The sequence below is a fragment of the Xenopus tropicalis genome, chromosome 1, assembly GCF_000004195.4.
Source record: "Xenopus tropicalis strain Nigerian chromosome 1, UCB_Xtro_10.0, whole genome shotgun sequence".
Lineage (NCBI taxonomy): Eukaryota > Metazoa > Chordata > Amphibia > Anura > Pipidae > Xenopus > Xenopus tropicalis.
Genome location: NC_030677.2, coordinates 162,391,323 through 162,415,953, shown reverse-complemented (window position 1 = coordinate 162,415,953; position 24,631 = coordinate 162,391,323). Strand labels below are relative to the sequence as shown.

The window sequence follows — 24,631 nt, the reverse complement described above, 5'->3', positions numbered from 1 at the left end:
TTGACCACTCCCCTTTTTGAAACCGCACCCACTTGAAACCACACCCATGTTATCACATGACCATACCCATATTAATGGTTGTAGTACAGCAAAAACCTGCCATACTCTGCCTGCCCTACCCTGCCTGTGTGCCATACTCTGCCTGCCCTACCCTGCCTTTGTGTGTGCCATACTCTGCCTTCCCTACCCTGCCTGTGTGTGCCATACTCTGCCTTCCCTACCCTGCCATACTTTCACTGTGTGTGCCATTCTTGGCTGGTTTGTGCCAAACTTGGCCTGTGTGTGCCATACTCTGCCTGCCCTACTCTGCCTGCCCTACTCTGCCTGTGTGTGCCATACTCTGCCTTCCATACCCTGCCTGTGTGTGCCATACTCTGCTTGCCCTATGCTGCCTGTTTGTATGGCACACACAGGCAGCCTACAGTGACACAATGCTGGCACTGTTCCTACAGTCTGCACAATAACTGTATATTAAAAAACTTTTTAATTGCAGTACCACCTCAGTATATGTTCTTTTTGTAGTATGCAGGGATTATTTGTGGGTTTCTACTGCTCCTGAGGTGTGAAGAAGTGAACAATGGGGGTGATTACAGCCTGAGCCTGAGGTGTGAACACTGCAGGGGGTGAACAAGCAGAGATTAAAAGGTGTGAACAGTACAGGGGATTACATGTTTAAACAATACAGCCTGAATCTGAGGTGAGAACCATGCAGGGGGGGCAGTTAATCACAGTACTGATACCATTTAAAGCTTACACAAGAGTAAGCCATCAAAGCAGCCAGACAGGTGGGGGGCCCACACAGAGGGGGGTCGCGGGCCGCCAGTTGGACAGCACTGTTTTAGACCATACTATAGCACACAGGGATGCTTGCCACCTATGGCAAATCTGACTGTGACTCCTGCATGTAGAGACAGGTTCCAAGAGGGGGAAAGTAAACAGAGAGGTTTGAATATTTAAGAAACAGTACAGAATCTTTAACTTTAAATTTAGAAAGTTACTTATCTCCATACGATGTAGTTTATACTGACATGTTTCCATTGGCAGAGCAAATGCGTGGTGTGCCATGGGCCTAAGGTTTAGCTAAATTTTTTCAACTCAAACCAGGAAATCTAATTATTCACTAGAACCTTTCCCAACTGTTGTAGCCACTTGGGGAAACGTGATAAGGAAAAACAGTGTTGCTGTTCTGAGCTGAGGTGTGGTGCAAGCTATTAATAACTGATCATATCAGCACCTTAATTAGACACACGCCCCTATGATGCATGCAATAGAACATTCACATTGTCAGAATAAAAGTGGGCACAGGTTATAGGCTTGGATGAAAGTTAAACTATACCCCTGAACAATGTGAAATAATATATTGTATTAAACCAGTTCATATGTGAAACTCTGCTTCATCTAAATGAACCCTTTTCATAAAAATATACTTTTTACAAGTATGTGTGGGCAATCCTGAATTTAAAAATTGCCATTTTGCACTACTATTGGCGACATAAACTTAGCACTCGTGGCAATCCAGCCTAATTGCAGGAAAATGCCTCCCTTCGCATTTACCCAGGATTAAGATGGATTGCCGCGAGTGTTAAGTTTTACTTTTGGCGAGCATAATGTTATTGAATGGAGAGTCTTTTTCAGAAGATCTATTGCCCACGGTAGCGCAGATTGCCATGGCGGCAGGTATCCCTGTGTGCTAAAGCCTAAATAGTAATACAGTGTCCTTGTTTATCAAATAACAGATAAACTATTCATAAAACAATGGTTTTAATACATAAGAACTGATCCATTTATCAAATCTCAGTCATGGCTCTCTATAAAGATATTATTATATTTTGAGTATACTGTAGAGTTGTTTTACTTCTTGCAAGTTATTTGCACTTTTTTAATAACAGAGGGACACACATAGGTTAGCAATTGCATTTGGATGCAAAATTTGTACACTTTGGACATGCAGTAGGTGCTACATCACTACCCATGTGAGTTTATTAGCCACAGCTGCCAATGTTTTATGTACTAAAATAAAAATCATATTGCTTGTATAAATATGTACAAATATAAGGCCACTCAACAATATTTTAGCCTCTGCAAAATGTTACACTTATAAAAAATGCAACATGATCACATCATAGCATCCCTTTAAAAGTCCCATAACTCTCATCAGCTCTAATAATGTTAAAATAGCAACTCAACTCACGTGATCTTTAGTGACTATGAACTAAATTATGGCTTTGGGCTGTGCACCAAATGGATAATTACAATTCATTACTTGACTTTTGCCAACCTTCTTAATTACAGTAAGAGTGTGAAGTTGCCTATAACATTTTATATAAGGAAAAAAACAATTTTTATCCTTGCATTTTATTTAATGGGGAAGCTTAATGATATATTTGACACATTAGCGAAACAACTCAATACTGTGAGGCTTGCTGATCAATCCAGAGCATATTTTGCACTGATGGAGAGATGAGACGTGGAGTTTAACAACATTGTGTCCCTGAATTAAAACATTTTGCCCTGTAGTTAGGGCTCGCCAAATGAGCCAATCATATGGTGTATGGCCACCTTTAGAAGAGCACAGAAAGTGAATGGAAGAAGAGGGGGGTATGAACTTTGCCACCAGGTGCCACCATATGGTCCTGCTGATTGAAAACATTTTTTTCTTAACATGATACAGACACATTCTTATTACTGTGCAAGAATTTCATGTTGGAAGTGTTCCTAATCACCTCCAGTCCAGCAACACTCCAGTCCTGAGCATGGAAAGCCATTTGTCAGTAACACTGGGCACCATGATCCTTCCATAGGCTGAAGTTCTGATTACATTTTTATTCCAGTCTGTACCACCCCCAGCCCAGTGTGACCTTTGAAAGCAGCTCCCTTCACCCTACTAGCGCAACAAAGGGAGGGCAATATACTGGCCAGGGGGAATACAGGCATGCTAAAGGAATACGTCATTATCACTTTCGTAAAAAAATATAGAGACGGAAGACTAGGCATTGTCCGAGGAAAGGGTATGAAAACAGCCATTATTTGTTTAAAACACATCTATATTTTGAGGTGATCATTTTCATAGGTGTAGTTCATAAGTATAGCAATTCTCACAGACTCACTGTAGTGCTTTGTTTTCATTATTTCTTTCCCATAAAATAAACAAAATGCCCCATGGATCATTAACCTTGGTGACAAATACAATAGGCTTGATCCCCTGTGCTGCTCAGTCTGCTTCCCAATTAGCCAGGGTTCTGCATGGCAGGATGGGCAGAGGTGAAAATATAAATGAAGCATTGTTTGCAACTGTTGAGTTCACCAATAGGGAGCCCAGTGGGACAATGACTAATAATTTGAGTTTAGGAGGGCCCTAAATTATTTTGCTGTGGTGCCCTGTATCTATTTATGCCATGGAAGTTGGGGAAAGGAAATTATACAGCTCCCCTTGATAAAGAAAATGGGGGACTTACTTAAAACAGTTCAAACATTTGCAATTCTTGTGATTTTTTTGTAAATATTTCCCATATTTGTTAAATAGATACTAACGACTAAAAAAGGTGACACCTGTATTTGTATACTAATATAATTTTGCCCAAACACCATCAAAAATATAATATATAATATTAAATATAAGTACCCCTTATTTCTATATCCAGTCTCTTGATTTAGCTGAATGGTAAAACCTGATGCAGAATTTATTGAATGTTTCAACAGCACATGAAACAGCAGCACAGCTTTTTGGGTGGCAGTGAGTCTTTCCCAGTCTTCACACCTTAGGAAGCTTGAAATCAATTTTGCACTGCATTTTACTGAAAACTTGCATATTTAATTTATGAAGTGGATATTGCTCGAGAGCGGGTTTAACAGTGAATACACTTTTAGCATAAAAATTAATTTAAACACCCCAGACAGTACTTCCCATACCAATATAAACAAGTTCATAATGTTGAGAACACTACATATTCCACTACATTGTTCGGCTGAGATCTGTATGCCCTACCATAACAGAATCCGGTGAAATGGATATTTTGAAATAAAGGCAGCAAAGCTCTCAGGTAGGCTGTAGAAAAAGGTGCCGCATTCAGCTGCATACATTCATCTGAAAAATTCATCTGAAAAAAAACTTGTCCTGAAAATCACTGTTTATGAAGTAGCTTTCAAGAGGACATCTTTATGCATTGCATAACCTTTATCCAGAAGGTCTTCCTTCGAGACCAATATCCCACCAGTGAATGGTCCAGGGCAATTTACCCCCAGAAAGTGGGATTTGCTGTGTACAGGAGCAGTCACAGTACTGTATCACTTGGCAGCAACATTCCTACAGGCGAATAACTAATGATACCCCATGAGAAGGAAGCTCTTGATGCATCTGGCGGAAAAGCATTGAGCATTTGTTCCTTTCTTGTATGTTCCCCAAAGTGTTGTACAGCCTAGCTTGTAAGTACAGGATGTCCCGGATCTGCTCTTTGCAGTCCACCATTGCAAAGTATGCTTTTGCTTCATTAAGGTTTAAAATGGCTGACTCCAAAGCTGTGAAGGAAAAAAAAATATATTTCTTACTTAAGAAACAACCAATTCACAATAAGGTCACCACTTGTATAAAATAAACTCTTATTTATTTGTAACTTATTTAATTTAACTTATTTATTATTAACTAAGAAACAGTACATCTCGTTTCCTTGTATTATTCTATACTGCAGCATTAGCAAAGGATTTTTCTTTTTTTTCCCTTTGGTTATCTAACTAGTACGGTTAATACACAACCAATAAAACAAATGGAAAAAAGGTAACACTACAGAAGTTCCAAACAAGGGATTGTGGATAAGAGCCCTCATAAGAAGTACACCCTGTAGTGCAAATATGTAATATGAACACCGGAATTAGGAATATGCTGCTCTCACTGCCCCTTTACTATAAAAAAAGAGTTCAAAATCAAAGTCAGAGTTTTACAAACAGAGGCCAATTTTCTTGCAATGCCAAAGCTCTGAGCTGTGGTTGCTCAATTCTTCAAGACATATGTTTGCCTTCTTGTCTCATTAAACCATTATGTATTACTCTACACTTCTGTCTGCTTTCTTCCAGAATTATTATAAAACCTTAGCTTTGCATTTGCACTCCTTTTATGACTTCCAAATTTGGAAGGATTCAGGAGACACAATTGTTTTCGATATAGTTAGTAAGCCAAAAATGTAATCTATAAAGGCTGGAGTGAGCAGATGTCTAACATAATGGCCATAATACTACTTCCTCCTTTAGGGCAGTGGCAGACGGGGAGATTAGTTGCCACGGGCGACTAATCTCCCCGCAATGCCATCTCACCGGCAAGAATGTAAATTGGTGGTGGGATGGCATACGCGTCGCTGTGATTTGCCAAAGTCGCCCGAAATTTCCTCTCAAGGCAACTTGGACGACTTTGGCAAATCATTACGACGCATATGCCATCCCACCAGCAATTTACATTCTTGCCGGTGGGATGGCATTTGTTGTGGGGCGACTCATCTACCTGTCTGCCACTGCCCTTACAGGCCTCTAAGCTGTTAGCAGTCAGTAGCCAAATCAGTGACTTGAGGGTGGGTGGGGCATATGGAATATAACTGTTCAGGTAGTTTGCATTTGAAGCGGACCTGCCTGCTCACAAACTAACTGAACAGTTATGTCCCATGTGCCCCCCACTAAAGTCACTGACATCTGCTCACTCCAGCCTTTATATGAAGATTACTTCTTTATTTTGCGCTGTCTGTCCATTTTATTCAGTTTCATTTTTACACTGAAGTGTTCCTTTAAGCCAGATGCTTCTACTGCAATCATACAAAAAGAGAGGGGGATTGATCAATGCACATTCCCTGGTCCCCTGTTTCATAAGTAAATTATCTATGCTAGTGCATGTGTTTACAAAAACAGGGGTTTTTAGTTACAAAATTATAATCATAAGATTGGTAAGCCACCATACAATATCAAGGTAAAGCCCGTATGGTGGTCCTATCTATTTACCTCTGGTCATATTTTTCAAAGGCTGGCACTCCCGTGCACTGTTGCCATTCTTGACCTGGGGGCTGGTTTGAGTCAGAGGGCTTAGTCACTCCCATGCCTTCAGCTTTTATAGAGAGAGATTGCCAGGACCACAGCTTGGTTCTACAAGCTTAATCCTCCCCCGCTTGCGGCTTGTAAAGGATAAGACTGGCCGTTAACCAACACCCATTTTCTATTGCAGTCTCTACTAAGTCTGTCAGTGATGATGTACATCCACATCTTCCATCAGAATGATACAAGTACTAGATGGCTTTCAGAATCAAGGTAATAATAATTATATCTAGTAGCAGAAAAACTGCAAATAAAATAAAACTTATTTGTGAATAAGAACAAACCTTCAGTTTTCTTTTGTAGAGTGTAGGATGCAGCTGAAGCTACTTGACATTTGGCGACCAGAAACATGGCACGACCTTTATCCAGCACAGCACCATGAGCCAGAATGGGCTCAATTGCCATATGTAGTATGCTTAATGCTTGTTCTGGAATTCCTAGCATGAGCTGCAGAATAAAAACAAAGTGAGGTTTTTTATGTATTGCTATATTATAATCTCTAGCATACTTCATGACACTGCAAGCCTCCTCTACAGTGAATTAGATAACTCGGTTTTCCACATCCTGTAAATCCCTCTACCTCACCAACTGCCGAAGTGGCAAGTCCCATTGATTATTAGCATCCAAGGTGCTCCAGGGATATAGTTGTGTGTGTGTGTTTTTTTTTTAATTAAAACTAAAGGCTCCAACTGTATATTATGTGTGTGCTTTACCCAAATCAAAGTACAAAGTAGAAACTTCCCCAGTGTTTCAGGCCATTTAGCTTCCCTGTGAGTCCTTATAATACTCCTGTTGATACAATAACCTGCCAATGTTACATTTTCATAGAGAAATAAAATGTGAATAGACATGCTTTTTTTACTGGCAAGAAAGGCTGCTAAAAATAATTTGGTTTAAAGAAGTGAAAGCCCACACTGAACACAATAATCAGAGCAGACATTGCAAAACAGACATATTTCTGGGTCTCTTGTCTCTTCAACCTAGTCAACTTCCAAATTCTGTAATGTGTATTTCAGCATTCATAGGCACAGCATGTGTAAGTTAAGTTATACTGTGACAGCAATATGTTTACCTGAGAGAAAGCCAAGTTGAGCACAGTTTCTGAAGCTAGAGACTGGAGTCTATATTCTCGTGACAGAGCCAAGGCCTTAAGTAAAACTGGCAATGCTACAGGATGGCAGGAAGACCTCCAGTATAGCTCTGCTAAGGACAGCAGGACTCTAGGGATAGCAGGGAAACAACAACAACAACAATAATATATTACTTACTTGATTTTCAATAAAACAACCAAAATATTTAAACACTGTGAAAATGTTTATTTTTAATTTTTTCAAATAATATTGTGATCATGACAGGCAATAGCCTAGGCCAGGGAACACGAATGCTTGCATACTACTAAAAAATGACATCCTAGTTCTTCTATTTAAACCTTTTTACTACATTTCATAACAAAATGGTTAAAGAGAAAGAGTGGACAATGAGAGTTAATTTCTGGCCATAAGAGCATTAAAATTATACCAAGTTGCAGGTTATGGGAATGTCACTGAAAAATTAGAGAGACTGCATGTGGGGCAATTTAAAGGTATTGAGGCAATATATACTATATTTAGGTGTATCGTAATATATATTTGTGGCAAAGAATAAAAAGAAAATGTGTCCAAAAAGACCAAATATGCTTTAATATAAGAAAAAAAAGGAAAACCTGGAATGTATTTAGTAACCACAATGTGTAAAAGAATTATACCGGTGATATCAGAGATATCTAGATTTATTTAAGAGACAAACAGCAAGTATTGGATGTATATGCTATAATGCACTGCTGTAAATTTAGGGAAGATTAAGTACCAGGCAAAGAGCTTATCAATGTGACTTTCGATGCTTGCATAAAGGCAGGTTGTAAATAAAGAAACCAATTTAGTACATACCGAATCACCATTTCAATGTTCTTTATCTTCTGACAGTGACTAAGCAGCACTTGTAGAATTTTATGGGCTTCTGCAGTTTGGTTTTGAGCTTTTAAGACAATAGCCTTCCTGTAAATAAAAACACAGGTTATTCACATTTTTTATTCATAGAATATAGGCCAAAGATGACAGCACTTTAGCACCATCTACTGGCAAATGTTAATATTTAATTTGGGCTCATTTACTAAAAGAGATGTTAGTGGGCCAACCTGAATCCTACAGGTTAATCTGCGGGTCGGGGTAGTAAAAAAATTCTTCCATAAAGTTGGGGGATGAACTTTACCCCATCTATCACTGCACTCAATTTCCTCCTCCTTCTCACAGTCATCGCATATATATTTGTGCCTGTCCCCTCCAGTGACATCAGAGGTACAGGACAGGTGCAGGTATATAAGAGGTGACAGTGTACCGGGTTGGGTTGGTTTGGGGTTTGAATTGGGTGGGTTAGGGTCAGATGCGGGCCAAATTTTTGTTGACCTGCACATCACTAGTGCTAGACTGGTTGCTATTGGCAACTGCAATTATGCTCTTAAACCAGCCCCTATCGTGCACTATGAAACATAATTATAGAGGTGTTTTTAAAAAAACATGGTGTTGAAATGCATCACTCATGACCCCTTTAAGATCAAGTTACAGTTTGTAAACTCAAGTGTTATTATAAAGCTGTACAGGTATAGGACCAGTTATTCAGAATGCTTGGGACCTGGGGTTTTCCGGATAAGGGGTCTTTCCATAATTCAGATCTCCTACCTTACATGTGCTAATAAAATTATTTAAACAGTAATTAACCCCAATAGGATTGTTTTGGCTCCAGTAAGGATTAATTAAATCTTAGTTGGAATCGAGTACAATGTACTGTTTTATTATTATTATTATCATTTATTTATAAAGAGCCAAAATATTCCGCAGCGCTGTACAATAAATGGTTTCATACATTGGACATATAGAGTAACATATAAAGCAATCAATAACTGATACAAGAGGTGAAGAGGGCCCTGCCCAAAAGAGCTTACAATCTACAAGGAAAAAGGGTTGAGACACAAGGTGTGGGAATGGGCATGACAGAGTTGTGAAAGGTGTGGCATAGGGTATTGCTTTTAGCAGCACACTGAGTTTATGTTAAACTAGATTAAGGTAAGATTCTCTAAATAAATGCATTTTTAGAGATCTCTTGAAGGCAGAGAGATTGGGAGAAAGTCTGACAGTTTGTGGGAGCGAATTCCAGAGAAGGGGGGCAGCCCTTGCAAAGTCTTGAATGCAAGTGTGTGAGGGGGGAATGAGAGAGGAGTCATTAGTTTGAATTTTATCCTGGATGGTAGGGGAAGCCAGTGCAGGGATTGGCAGAGTGGCACGGCAGAGGAGCGGTTGGAGAGGTGTATGGGCCTGGCAGCAGTATTCATTATGGACTGGAGAGGGGACAGTCTTTGGAGGGGAAGGCCAATTAATAGGGAGTTACAGTAGTCCAGGCGAGATATGATGAGAGAGTGAATCAGAATTTTGGCAGCATCTTGGATGATAAATGATCGTATTTTGGAAATATTTCTTAGGTGAAAGTGACATGATTTGATAAGTGATTGGATATGAGGAGTGAAGGACAGGGCGGAATTAAGGATAACCCCAAGGCACCGGGCCTGGGAAGATGGGATAATGGTAGAATTGTTAAAGGGGACCTGTCACCCTAAGAAATAATTACAAATTGTTTTCTATTGTGTTTGTCGAGGCAAAATAAACTTCAATTACACTATATACATTTTTTAAAACTTATTTCCTTCAGCACTGGAATTCCCAATTCCAAAAAACAGGCAGGCTCCATTTTGTGGACACTGTTATTAAGGCAAGCTGTGCACCCTGTTTCTGTGCCAGTATGGGGGGACCTGATGCCAAAGTCCATGCGCTGGTTACACAATTAGATGGTGAGGAGGGAGGGGGAATGTGAGGAGTGCAGTGACGTCTAAAAAGTTCTGAATTGAAAGTGAAAGTAACTGTCTGCCCCACCCCTATGCCTAAGGCATAGAGGCGGGTCAGGCAATATATGATTAACAGCAGGGACTTTTAATTGCTTATATAATGGGTATAGATGTGTTAATAAAAAAATGGCTTTGGGTTACATGTTTAACTTGAAAAGGGCTTTTATTATACAGCTTTTTATGTCTGAGTGACAGGTCCACTTTAACCGTTGTAGATACCTCGGGAACAATGTGGGTGTTGGATGGGGGAAAGAGGACCAATTCGGTCTTAGAGAGGTTTAATTTAAGGTAACGTTGGGACATCCAAGTGGAGATAGCGGACAGGCAAGAAGAGACGCGAGTTAGAAGCTCTGGGTTGAGATTAAGAGAGGAGAGATAGATCTGAGTATCATCAGCATAAAGGTGGTACTGAAAGCCAATAGAATTGATTAATTTGCAAAGTGACACTGAAGAATCGATCTGAGAGATAAGATGAAAACCAGGATAAGGCAGTGTCACAAAGGCCAAGAGAGCGGAGAGACTGGAGGAGAAGAGAGCAGGAGAGAGATCGAGAAGTATTAGTAGCGAGTAGTGTTTTTTGGCTTTAGCCGATAGGACGTCATTTGTTAGTCGGGTTAGAGCAGTGACAAAAAGAGAGAAAAAGGAAACCATTTTTAAAAATGTGAATTATTTGATTAAAATGGAGTCTATGGGAGATGGCCTTTCTGTTATATCGGAACTTTCTGGATACAGGATACCGGTACAGGATCGGTTATCTGAAATGCTTGGGACCTGGGGTTCCAGATAAGGGATCTTTTTGTAATTTGGATCACTATACCTTAATTATGCTTAAAATGTATTAAAATATAAAACCAATTTGCCATCATGCAGCTTAGTTACAATGTTTTATTATTACAGAGAAAATGTAAATAATGTATTACAATAATTTGCTTACATGAGCTCTATGGGAGATGGCCTTCCCCTACATCTTTAAAATCTAAAATACACACAGATATGCATGAAATGAGCAGTTTGTTGTACCTGTACAATCCCTCCACGCTGTTTAGTGCAGTAATGCCAGTTACCAGTGACTCAGTTGTATGATATTTGCCATCATTCATTGCTCTGTCAAACTGAATTTTCTGGTCAAACAGCATCCAAAGCTAAAAGCAAAACTGCCAGTTAGTCTTAGTGAGCATTCAAGGCCTGGAAGCATAGTTGTCTATAACAATACATGTTTTCCTTTAGCCCTAGTAAATCACGCATAAAAAAATATTACATACATAGGTAGTTACAGTAACTGAAGTTGAGAAAAAAAAAAGACACACATCCATTGAGTTCAGCCTTCTTGTCTAATAAACCTGTTTAACTGCTTGTCATCTCAAACATCCCAACTCAAAATATATTTTCCCCCATGCGGCTAATTTTTATGCCATCCGGTATATATGCCGGGGTGAAAATGACCTATGTGCCATTAGCTTAAAAGGGGCTAGTGAAAACATTGCATAACTCTTAAGGGCTCTGGCACACGGGGAGATTAGTCGCCCGCGACAAATCTCCATGTTCGCGGGCGACTAATCTCCCCGAAATGCCATGCCACCGGCGAAAATGTAAATCGCCGGTGGGATTGGCATACGCGGCGGCGCGATTTCAGTGAAATTGTGGAAGTTGCCTTGAGAGGAAACGCCCGCGACAAATCTCCCTGTGTGCCAGAGCCCTAATACAGCTCAAAACCTTGCTGGCCCTTCCTGCTGCTGATTTGCGGTTCTTGTTACAGCTAAGTTCATTATCCCCCACGTCCTTTGCCAAACTTAGTCCAATTAAGGATAAAGGTGCCTGCATATTTTTAAATTCAAGGTAGATAACCTTACATTTATCAACATGGAATCTCATCTGTCACTTAGCCACCCAGAATGCCAGTTTGTCCAGGTCCAAACTTTTATCTATGTGTCTATCTGTCTATGCCACCTAGCTAGATACATGTTAATTTCTGCAAAGGCAATATCAATTAGTTTAGATCTAAATGAGTTGGTTAGAGCAGAAGTAGTTTAGGTATGCCAGTTTCTATGCATGGTACATTCTATGCATAGTACATTAACTGGATAGATAGATGGGGATACATAGGCATAAAGGCATACTCCAACTAAAAAATTACTTGCTTGGATGCAGAAAGACGACAACTACAATCACAATAAGTTTACTGACGCAATACAAGGTTTCAGTCAAATTGTATTACTTACTTTAGCACCAGCTTTACATTAAAAGAAATACATGAAGTGATTTTGTTTGTGCAATACACACATAAACACACACGCGCAACTAAATAGATAAATGGATAGAAAACTGGCTACAGGATCGGGTACAGAGGGTGGTTGTTAATGGTACATTCTCTACTTGGAATAAGGTCCTCAGTGGGGTCCCTCAGGGTTCTGTACTGGGTCCACTTTTGTTTAATTTGTTCATAAATGAGTTAGGGGAGGGTATTATGAGTAATGTATCAGTGTTTGCAGATGACACAAAACTCTGCAGACTAGTCAATTCTATCCAGGATGTGACATCCCTGCAGCAGGATCTTGACCAACTGGCAATCTGGGCAGCTAAGTGGCAGATGAGATTTAATGTGGATAAATGTAAGGTCATGCACCTGGGATGTAAAAATATGCAAGCCCCGTATACCCTTAATGGGACTGCACTAGGCAAATCCATAATGGAGAAGGACCTTGGAGTCCTTGTAGATAATAAACTTGGCTGTAGCAAGCAATGCCAGGCAGCAGCTGCAAGGGCAAACAAGGTTTTGAGCTGTATTAAAAGGGGTATAGATTCACGGGAGGAGGGGGTTATTCTTCCCCTTTACAGAGCGCTGGTAAGGCCCCATCTAGAATATGCTGTTCAGTTTTGGTCTCCAGTGCTCAAACGGGACATTACTGAGTTAGAGAGGGTCCAGAGAAGGGCAACTAAGCTGGTAAAGGGTATGGAAAGTCTCAGTTATGGGGAAAGACTGGCCAAGTTGGGTCTGTTTACACTGGAGAAGAGGCGCTTAAGAGGTGACATGATAACTATGTATAAATATATAAAGGGATCATATAATAACCTTTCTAATGTTTTATTTACCAGTAGGTCCTTCCAACGGACACGAGGGCACCCACTCCGTTTAGAAGAAGGGAGGTTCCATTTAAACATTCGGAAAGGATTTTTTACAGTGAGAGCTGTGAAGTTTTCCCTCCCAGAATCAGTCGTGCTGGCTGATACATTATATAACTTTAAGAAGGGGCTGGATGGATTCTTAGCAAGTGAGGGAATACAGGGTTATGGGAGATAGCTCTTAGTACTAGTTGATCCAGGGACTGGTCCGATTGCCATCTTGGAGTCAGGAAGGAATTTTTTCCCCTCTGTGGCAAATTAGAGAGGCTTCAGATGGGGTTTTTTGCCTTCCTCTGGATCAACTAGTAGTTAGGCAGGTTATATATAGGCATTATGGTTGAACTTGATGGACGTATGTCTTTTTTCAACCCAACTTACTATGTTACTATGTTACTATGTTACTAAATGACAACTGGAGTGGAATGAATTGAAGAATAAATATTTACCTTTGCATGCTGGGAATTAGGAGGGAATCGCTCTTTTAAATGCTTTAAGATTTCGGAAGCCGCTGAAAAACAACCCTGAAAAAACATGGTTTTGTCATTAAAAGTTAATTTACACACAAAGTGATGGCTTTTTTAAAAAAAAAAAAAAAACCTGACCCCCAAGGGACATATTATGCAAAATCTATGTATTAAGCTGTAAGTCCACACTCTCTTATGTTCTTAGCTCTTATGGAGGCTTCAAACACACATGTAGTACAGACCAGCTCACCTGTTCTGCATGAAGCTCAGCAAGATTGCAGAGAACCACAGCAAAAGATTCTGTGTTGTTCTGGTGAACCCCAACATTTCCAGCATCCAAGCTGTTCATACTAAGGAGCATCTGGGCTTGCTGAAGTGCCATGGTACTACAATATGTAAAAATAATGTTACTTTCTAATACACCCTGGCTTTTTAACAGCAGCTTTATGGTATTTCATAACAATGTTAACAAAAAATGAGAGGAGAATAAGAGAGACTGTTTTAGTATGGGGTGACATAAGGCATGGCCCATACTACACTCTACCTGGAAATTGTAGGCTAGGTTTGAGGGATTTAAACACAAAACCACTTTAATGGTGTCCACCCAACAAAACTAAACTCCTTTTACAAAAAGTTCAGGATCATAAAAATAATTAAATTTATTAAGGGACATGCCAACCCAACATGGCAAATTACGGTTAAATGCTAAATGTTTTACTTTATGATTAAATCTAAACTCTATAAAAGCTATAAATATTACACAGCATATATAGTAGCAATACCCCATCACTAGCTGCTTGCTTGAGATAATAGTACCCCTTCTGCTCACTACTCTGTCCCTCTCCTTTGGGCAGCTGCCTCTCCTGCCTACCCCTATTATATCAAAGCAATTGCCCGATTTATGGTACAGCAAAAATGTGTTAAGCTGTGTAAGCAGTGCAACTTGTGCTGCAAATACTAAGTATAGTTCACCTAGATTGAGTGAGTCATGTACAGTTATATTTACATTTTTATTGTTCGGGATGGGAACAGCCCTTACCTCTGTCCATACAGTCTCCAAATTGCTGTCTTTTGAGCTGTACTGATGTCAATAAGTTCTGACAGGCTGTGTTTCCAGTGAAGAAGATCAGAGTCCTTCAGGGCATCCATGAGTTTGTCAGCTGTCTTCCCTGCCAAAGCTCTCTGCTGAACCAAGGACTGTATGCCTAGGGAGGCCAAATACTGAAAGGGAAATATATATATATATATATATATATATATATATATATATATATATATATATATATATATATATTATATATGGGCCTACTATAGATGTCAGTAAAAATATAATAACCCAGCTCCTCCACCCCCATCTGCTTTAAAACTAAATTAAAAATAAATGTTTGCAAAAAGATGTATAATAACCCAGTGCATTAACAAATATGTTATAAGTCCAATACAAACTGAAAGGACAAGCTATAACTGTACAAGTTCAGTTGCTTAAAATAATGAACAAAATAAATCTTGGGATCAGCAAAGTTATGAACTTAATAATAACACTAGTCAGCCCTATTTTATATATATATATATATATATATATATATATATATATATATATATATATATATATAATGGTTTCAGAAAAATTGCCCTGTTGTCATTAATCAGCTCTTCACCAATAAAAGAAAAGGGTCTGTGAGAACAGAAGTGTTAGTTTACTAACTGCAACTTTAAACATGAGAGCATAGTAGTGAACATTAAGGGGCAGATTTACCAAAATGTTGGAGATTAGAGGTCACCATAGAAAAATTCACCCTCCTTCTGTTCATTCCTATGGGACTTTTAAAAGCATATTTATTATATTGTAAAATCTTTCGCCCATTAATAAATACACCTCTAAAAATCTGATGGAATGAATAGAAAGTGGGTGAATTTTTTTTGGTAAGCTCTAATCTCACATTTTGATAAATATGCTCCATAGCATTCACCAGGCCAGGTTACTTAGGTTATAAGTACCTGGTAACATTATTTAAGGTCATAAAACTTGATTTTGACAGTTTAAAGATTTATTAAATAGTTGATTAACTAACTAACATCATAATTAGCACAGCATAAGGTAAAAGTATGATCCCTCCCTTTCAAACTATTCTTTATGCACTCTGAAATTTACCCCCTACAAATTCACAACTAATTAAACCTCTGAGGGGTTTGGTGACTGCCCTGAACCAAGAAATGAATTATAAATAGTGATAAGCAAATTTTTTCGCCAGACATGGATTTGCAGCGAATTGTTTCACGAAACGTCCATGAAAATTTGCCACAGAAAAATTCACACCAAATTGGCCGCGGTCACATTAAAAAAGCACAGACAACCAAAAAAGAAAATTTTTCGCCTTTTCGCAAATTTTATGGCGGAACGCGATAGATTCGCTCATCACTAATTATAAATTTAAGAAAATAGTTGCTGTGAAAGAAGTATGTTGTTATCTTAAGGCCAGGGGAAAAAGGTACTTTGACACTCAGAGGGATTAAAGCCTAAAAATGTATTTTTCCCCCTTGATTCTTCAGCTGTTTCATATTTTAAAATTATGTAACACCCCCATCATTAGCAAGGTAGCAAAATGGTCTTGTAAATACAGAAATGCTTACTGGTAGTCCAAAGTGTATGGCTTTCTTCACAGAATGTTCCAATAAAACACTGCTGTCTACACCTTTCTTATGTTTCAGGATATACAGCCAGCTCTGAAAATGTATATATAATAAAAGGTGATTATTCAAATTGAAAGCAATGACCTGTCTTAGACACTGTCAATACAGTAAGAAAATAAAAGTCATGTTTTAGAAATAAATTATCAGCTGCACTGAATATTAAGGAAAAAAAACAGATGGACACAGGCAGACTAAGTTACAGAATAGCTCATTTCCCAGGAGTACCCACCAAGCAGTGCTGCAAACACACATGGTCACTGGACTCCTGTGCTATCCTGATTGCCTCCTGAAGTGCAAGTTCCGCTTGGTGACTAGATGTAAACACAGATATTATATATATTGCACACAAGTTCAAACATTACCCTTTATATTATGATTTATGACTGAAAATGAATATACTATTAACTAGACTATATCTTGTTATCTTGCCCTTTTATGGCTGGTATGCATTTAACATATCCAAACATACTAGTGTCCAAAGCGGCAGTGCAAGGCAGCAAGATTCAGTGCAGCATATCGCAAACTCCGCCCATATCCTTCATCTCCATTACTTTTACTCTCTGCACCGGTGAGAATTAAACGATCAAAGTAATGCAAGAGGCTGTGTGTTGAGCTGAACACATCTTGAACACGTAGGCTGTTTAAATAGCTTAAGTAATGCTGCAAGAAACATGGAATAAAAACAGGGTTTAATACAGTATTTCAGCTTAATAGACTTACTTAGGTGAAATGGTTAAATTCCTATAAACAATGTTGCTGTCTTTTAAAAAAAATCAGCCTATGTAACCGTGGCTGCTGAACTATAGCTCGTCATTTACTGCACCTTAGGGCATGGTGCACCACACCACAGAAAACACCCAAGCATCATGTCCCAAGCATCAATATAATAGATCTTATACATACTGCATATCTTTCTAGCAGCATATGTGAACCTGTAAACCTAATCCTTCCCTTGCCATTCTAGAGAACTTGAGATTTTATTGTTTTAAAGCATACTAATAAAATGCAATTCTATCAGGACAGTGATCTCCAACTAGTGGCTCATGAGCAACATGTAGCCTTCCAACCCCTTGGATGTTGCTCCCAGTGACAATCCTAGAACTATGGCACCCCTCTTTTCCTTCCTGTGTTGCTCCCAGACATTTTTTTTCCCCATTTAAATGTGACACAATGTTGGGAACCTCTGCATTAGGATATTGCTCTCTTAAGTGTGTATATCTAACAATTTACTACAAAGTTACTGTCCTATGTCTCCTTCACAAAAGCTAGCACACTTGTATTCACTACTATCAGAAAGTCAAAATATGAATAACCAAACAGGCAGTTTGGGGCACCTACATGACAAATTATCCTGAAATAATAAAGGTTACTCAACTACTCTCTCTAAAAGATCAAACCAGGATCATATAATTAAAGAAAAGGAATAACAAATACACACAAAGGCAAAGTACCCAATATTAATACTTACAGCTTCTGCAAAATCAGGGTTGAATTTCAGCAAATTATTCAGTTCCTTTTGCAGTAAAACTGGGGGCAGGGCCTTGCTCTCATCACTCTTCAGTAAAGAAGCCTGAAATATATGCGCAGTGAATACATTCTGTGAGCATAGGTACATTTTGCCTCCAAGTCTTTTGCATTTTCACAAACAAGTCTTGAAAGTTGCATGAACCTTGGAGCACATAATGTGACTGAACAAAAAAATAGGTAGTTATCAAAAAGGGGTGGTTCGCATTCACAAAAAATCATATGCACATCTGATCATCTGCTAGTATTTTAAGCAAAATTACATTTTTCCATCATGATGATAGCAGCAAATTGCAATGTCCAACACCAGCTTATTTTCTGCAACTCCATTAGATACATTTTGTATATGCAGAATTCAGTACAGGTATGGGACCTGTTATCCAGAATGCTTGGGACCTGGGGTTTTCCGGATAAGGGATCTTTCCATAATTTGGATCTCCATAACTTAAGTCTGGTAAAAATAATTTAAATATTAAATAAACCTAATAGGCTTGTTTTGCCTCCAATAAGGATTAATGTAATAAGGATTAATTATATTATAATTAGTTAGGGTCAAGTACAGGGTAGTGTTTTATTGTTACAGAGAAAAAGGAAATCATTTTTAAAAATTTGAATTATTTCCTTATAATGGAGTCTATGGCAGAAGGCCTTTACGTAATTCGGAACTTTCTGAATAATGGGTTTCCGGATAAGGGATCCCATACCTGTATAGTAAATTTCTCCATGAGATAGTAAAATTTGATGAAAAGCAAAAAGGAATGACTTGAGTAGGGGCAGAACATGCAAGGTTTTGCCAGGGGTCACAATTCATAACAATATGAAAGTTTGTGTATGCAAATTTACTACAAGGCCAGTCACCAGCATTTAAAGTGAAGACCACTTTTAATATGATTTATTTCATGTTGTTTTACAGCAGTTAAAAGCCAGGTAACACAGTTATAATGAAAACAAACCCCTTAAAAAAAACATGAAGACGTAACCTTTGAGACAGACATATTATTTAGGAAAGAAGTGAAATTTTAATACCTGTTGAGACAGGAAATATTCTGCTTGTTTCTGAGATAAAGGGCCGTTGCAAGCCAAGTCTTCCTCCCTACAAAATGTGAAAAATAAGAAATAACATTTAGCAGTTTACTACTCCTTTGCTATCTTTGTTTAAAGTCAAACTATAAACCAAAAGGTTAAGTCCTTTTTTCAGCATAACAAAGCCACCACTATGTCTTTCCTAAATTATTTTCAAACAGGGTTAATGTATACTTATAGTCCTCGACACATTTTTGCTAGTTTATATGAAGTTACTCACTCTGCTTGCAGTTTGAGCTTCATATAAGACTCAAATTTTTCGCCTCGCGAGTCTTTTTCGGCGATTTGCGCAAAATCGCGCCGCTGCGTCTGCCATCCTGCCGGCGACTTACATGTTCGCCGGTGGGATGGCAGAGGGAAGGCAACTCGGGGAGATTAGTCGCCCGCGAACAGGGAGTTTTGCCGCGGGCGACTAATCTCCCCGTGTACCAGAGCCCTTAAGCTGGCCATACATGGATAAGTAAAAGCTTCCTACTCCCCACCCCCCTTCTGACAGTCTGCTGGTTGGTCTGGAAAGCCTATCTGCAAAATATGCATTGTCACCTTGTTGTGGTACTGTCTATTATGTATCTATTAGTCAAGGATAGGATTCATTAGTTGGCCTGGGAGTCTATGATTGGATTAGCCCACTTTTGGCACTGCACAAGTGTGGCCAAATTCAGCAAAGACCCATTGGTAACTTCACCAAACAAGTAGATCTATTTGTGTATGCCAGTTTTACAATGTACAGTGACATAAAGCTATGTCAGAAGAGCTTTCCCCTGAAGTAAACTTAATTCAGCAGTCTGGTGGTCCATTAGTGAATAATAAATTACTTAAAGGGAAGCTGTACCTTCCATGCATACTTATAGTTACCCAGTAAATATGAGAAGGTGATGCTCAGTTTCAGAATACTGCAAAATAAAAGTATCATCAAGCAGTCTTTATTAGCTTGTCACTAAAGGAAAGAAATATGACAACTCTCACTGAAGAAAAAAATGACGATAACCCCTGTTGAACTATAATTCAGACAAGTTACCCAATAGGAAAATCCAGATCTTCTTTCTCTAGTTTTCCTTCTTCCTCCTCGGTGTTACTAAGATCCATGTCTCCCTCATTACTATCTGGCTTTGAAGTGGCCTTGCTTTTCTCACTCTGAAAATACTGCTGCAATGATGTGTACAGTTTGTATACCTGACTGAAGGAAAGTTTGTTGTATGCCAAGATCATGTGTCGAAGGAAAAGTCCTATTGAAAAAAAACAGTTGCACATCAGTAAAAGCATGTGCAGCTGTGTGTGTGTATGTGCATATAATTATGCCTTTTTTATTTTAATAGACACATCACCAGACACACAGAACAATACTAAACATCAAAACTTTACATATAACTACTGGTATGGAACTAATCAGAACTAATCAGAGACCCATTATCCAGAAAGCACAGGGGAAATCACTGTTCACAATGGAATGTGCCAAGGTACACTGACAACAGAGAGAGAGAGATTATTATATCAGTGTTATTGGCCTGCCTGAGAGTATTTATATATTTCTCAAGATGTATGTCTCTTTATGAACTAATAACTCTGTGGCAATATTAAATATTCAAGTTCACATACCAACAACACTTGTTTTATGCACTTCAGGTTCAGTTCCTGTGAAAGAATCTGCAAGATCATCAAAGAATAGCTCCATGTCCTTCAGTTCTCCTTCAGCCATCAACTTTATTCTGAATTAAAAGCAAATATTGCAGATAATTGTGTAGTTTATAAATATATACTGTGGTAAATCTACATATAGATAGATAATTTAATTAACACAGGTTCTAAACTGCACAAGTGCTGCTTTCCATAGAAACCAATCAGAAATCAGTTCTGATCAGTGCCAAAATGAAAACAAAGAACTGCTTGGCAGCTATGGGCAACTGTGCTGGTGCAAATTAGCCCCTCAGAATATGTCTTTTTGTGGGTTAGGGTAAGAACCTACAAAGTGTGTCGCCTGCTATAGATCTCTACTATCGTGGGCAACAAACTGCTCCAAAAGGCTTTCCACCGGCAACAATAGGAGCCGCCAGTTGAAAGCCCTTCGCATTGCTTTGTTAATCTGAAGTCGTACAGAATTTCCTAGTGCAGGCACCTTTGCGTGACTTCAGAAAACAAAGCGATGTGAAGGGCTTTCTACCGGGGACTCCTATTGTTGCTGGTGGAAAGCCTTTTCGGAGCAGTTTCTCGCCCGTGATAGCAGAGATTTATTGCGGGTGACTCAACCACTCTGTCGGTTCTTACACTTAAACTAGAACACTAGCACAAATCACTGGTGGCGCAAGAGAAAAATGTAACCTGAATCCAGAAAATGAAGAGAAAAGTAACCTACCTGATCTGGACAGAGCTTGCTACATGTGGACAGCACTCTTCAACAATCTTAATTAATTTTGAGAGAGTCATATCTGGTCCCTAGAAAACAAAAAGTTGGGAAAAAATGTTTAGAATGCAACTGTATAAAGACTTTCCATTTTATATATATTAAATCAAATATGGCAAGTATATAATTGCCTTTTTGTGCTAGTGCTAAATATTTAGGATAGTCTACAAAATTAGTACACGTATGGGGTCCGTTATCCAGAAAGCTCTGAATTACAGAAAGGCCATCTCCCATAGACTTCATTATAAGCAAATCATACACATTTTTAAAATCGATTCCCTTTTTCTCTGTAATAATAAAACAGTAACTTTTACTTGATCCCAACTAAGATATAATTATTCCAATTCTATAGTATTTAAATGGTGTTTAAAATACTTTTAGTAGACTTAAGGTATGGAGATCCAAATTACGGAAAGATTCCTTATCCAGAAAGCCCCAGGTCTCAAGCATTCTGGATAATGGGTCCCGTACCTATACAAAAGAAACTGGCATTTATGATAGGGTAAGAAAAAAAAAGAAAAGTTCTGAATTATGCCAATGTGTGTCATTGATACATTTATCAATATAATTCCTGAGAGCTCTACGATCTAAAATCAGATTTTAAAGGACATGTCAACCCAAAAAATATGTTTTTCCTAATAAAAGAAAACATAGTTCTAAGCAGTGTTTGTCCCTTTATATTATCTGCCCTGGTGGCTCTGGCATATGAAACAATGTAGCAGACTGACAGACCTGACTTGCTGCAGGAGACTGGCTTTGCAATATTGTTTTAGAAGTCATAACCAGGAGTTAAGCAATTACATTAACACATAATTTTTAAAGCACTGCATTTTTTTTAATAAACTCATATTGGAAAGTTGCTTAGAATTATGCTTTCTTTTATTAGTCAAAATTATTTTTTGGCTTGACCTGTCCTTTAAGTTAAATTAAAAAAGAAAATAGCACAGCAGCACTTAAATATTAATACAAACAAGAGCTCATCATTGATTTATATTCAGTATCATTTTATTTGCAGATGTTTAGGAATTGCTTTTAATTTTTATCTGACAGCAATATTACATTAAAGGGGATTTAAATGACCAAGAGAAATGTCAAATATCACATTAATCACTAATACTAGGGTAGTGCTGAATAAAGCATTTTAAAGTAATATTTGTCCTTAATAGTAGCTCTAAATTTAGCGCTTAGTGTAAATAATTTGAGGGGAGTGTCCTGGTAGCCTACCTGGGAACTTACCATAAAAGCCAGCTTATATTTGCACTTGAATGTGAATGGTATCCTGGTGGAAAAAATGTCTACCATGAAAGGAGAGGCAGGTGGGCACCTCCCTTCGATGCTTCTTATCTGTAAATTGTGGCGTAACCACGTGGGGAGCAGATCCTGAGATTTTGGCGTGGGGAGAGCTGTTAGAGCAGCGATTCTCAACCTTCCTAATGCCGTGACCCTTTAATATAGTTCCTCATGTTGTGGTGACCCCCAACCATAAAATTATTCCTAAGACCATCAGAAATATGTGTTTTCTGATGGTCTAAGGCAACCCCTGTGAAAGAATCATTCGACCCCCAAAGGGGTCCCGACCCACAGGTTTAGAACCGCTGTGCTAGAGGATGCCATCAAGGACCAGCAGAGGGAGTGTTTTGTGGGTTGTAACTCTAAGTCAGTGGTTCTCAACATGCAGGTCAGGACCCCTTTGGGGGTCGAACGACTCTTTCACAGGGGTCACCTTAGACATTCAGAAAACACATATTTCCGATGGTCTTAGGAATAATTTTATGGTTGGGGGTCACTACAACATGAGGAACTGTATTAAAGGATGGTGGCATTAGGAAGGTTAAGAACCACTGCCCTAAGTGTATATGGGATGCAGGGGCATTCTATATAACCAATCACATACACATAACACTCTCCACTTTTTACCAAATTGGTTCTACATTGTAGAACACCAAAAGCCAATGCTCCTTACCTGTACGAAGTGGTGTAACTTTTTTGGTGTAAGAGGGCTGCTAGAGGGGCAACAAAGACCAGCAGAGGAAATACTTTGTGTGCTGTGCCCTTTATTGTATATGGGGTGTAAGGGCATTTCATATGACAGATCTCATACACATAAACGCTCTCCATTATTTACCAAATTGTTTCTACACAGTAAAACACCCATTTCCAGATCAAACTTATGTGCAGCTATCCCAACATAGAAAACTTAGGCAGGCAGAGGACAACTTCAGTCCAAGCTGCACCTTTGAGAGGGCTTTCGCTGATCTACTGTACAGCGCTGCGTACATAAGTGGCGCTTTATAAATAAAGATATACATACATACATACTAACCTGCAAGAGGGGAAGGATTTGCTTGTTTAAGCGCCTCTTCTCCACCAAGCTAATTTTCGTATCTTTGGTCATCTCGCTCAGCAGCACCAGCACTGAGATCTTGTATGGTGTCACCCAGTCCTTGATACCGAACACATTGGCGTGAACTACCCCGTTAGTCATCATGGGGTTAAAGTATAGGCTTTCGTGAACACTTGCCATGGCTGAGACAGAAGCTCCGTCTCAGGCACCACTTTGCCATACACTCAACAGCAACGCGCGTCAAGAAATCAACCAATCCGCACAATTAGCGGGTGGTCACATGATTGGTACAGCTCGATAAATAATCCGCCTGCAAACCTAAATCTTGGAAAATGGTTCCGTGCTATAGTAAGGTAAGCACGATCAGAAATGTAATACTCCTATTACTGTGGTGGTGGCGACGATTTCTATGTGTATAGAAAACAGTCGTACAGTAGATATTAATTATAATACACTGATCAGGAAAATAATCATCCAATAAAACACTTGACTGACCTCTCCTAGTTCGAAGTAGCAAATAATACCTACCTGATGTAGCATCTGAACTTTTAAAGCGTATTAATATTATATTATAATAATAATATAATATTATAATAATTGTAATACAGAAAAAATAGGTTTTCCTAACCTAAAAGTTGTCACATAATGTCATAAATGTCACTATGGTCTGTAAGCAAATTAACATTAAAATTACAGAAAACATGATTGACAACTACAGCCTTTAATTGATAGCCTCTGCAAAAGAGTCTTTCTCCCTTGGTCCCTGCAAATTATGAACAATTAGCCGCTGGAAAATGTATATTTATTGTATAAATCGGTTTTGCTTAGCTAAGAAAAAAAACCTTACCCAGAAATAAATTACTTTCTGAAACCTTAATGAGACAGCATAAGTGAAAATCTCGCTAATCTTGTAGGCAATGATAAATACAGTCATTATCAGATTAAAAGCATCAGCTTTTACTCTGGGCTAAAAATGACCATTAACTTTAAAACTTGCCCATTTATTGAAG

General features: G+C 38.7%; 1 protein-coding gene across 1 annotated transcript; it reads right to left on the bottom strand.

Annotated features, from left to right (window-relative positions):
- Positions 1-3,664: 3,664 nt before the first annotated feature.
- On the bottom strand, positions 3,665-23,826 carry anapc5 (anaphase promoting complex subunit 5). Its single transcript, NM_001007950.2, is given in 17 exon segments — positions 3,665-4,515; positions 6,351-6,513; positions 7,139-7,286; positions 7,992-8,099; positions 11,018-11,139; positions 13,564-13,638; positions 13,832-13,967; positions 14,621-14,802; positions 16,213-16,305; positions 16,502-16,583; positions 16,742-16,932; positions 17,741-17,842; positions 18,823-18,889; positions 19,898-20,105; positions 20,476-20,585; positions 21,230-21,309; positions 23,601-23,826. Coding segments are annotated over 17 exon segments (2,280 nt in total). The 5' UTR covers positions 23,802-23,826; the 3' UTR covers positions 3,665-4,303.
- Between the last annotated feature and the right edge of the window lie 805 nt (positions 23,827-24,631).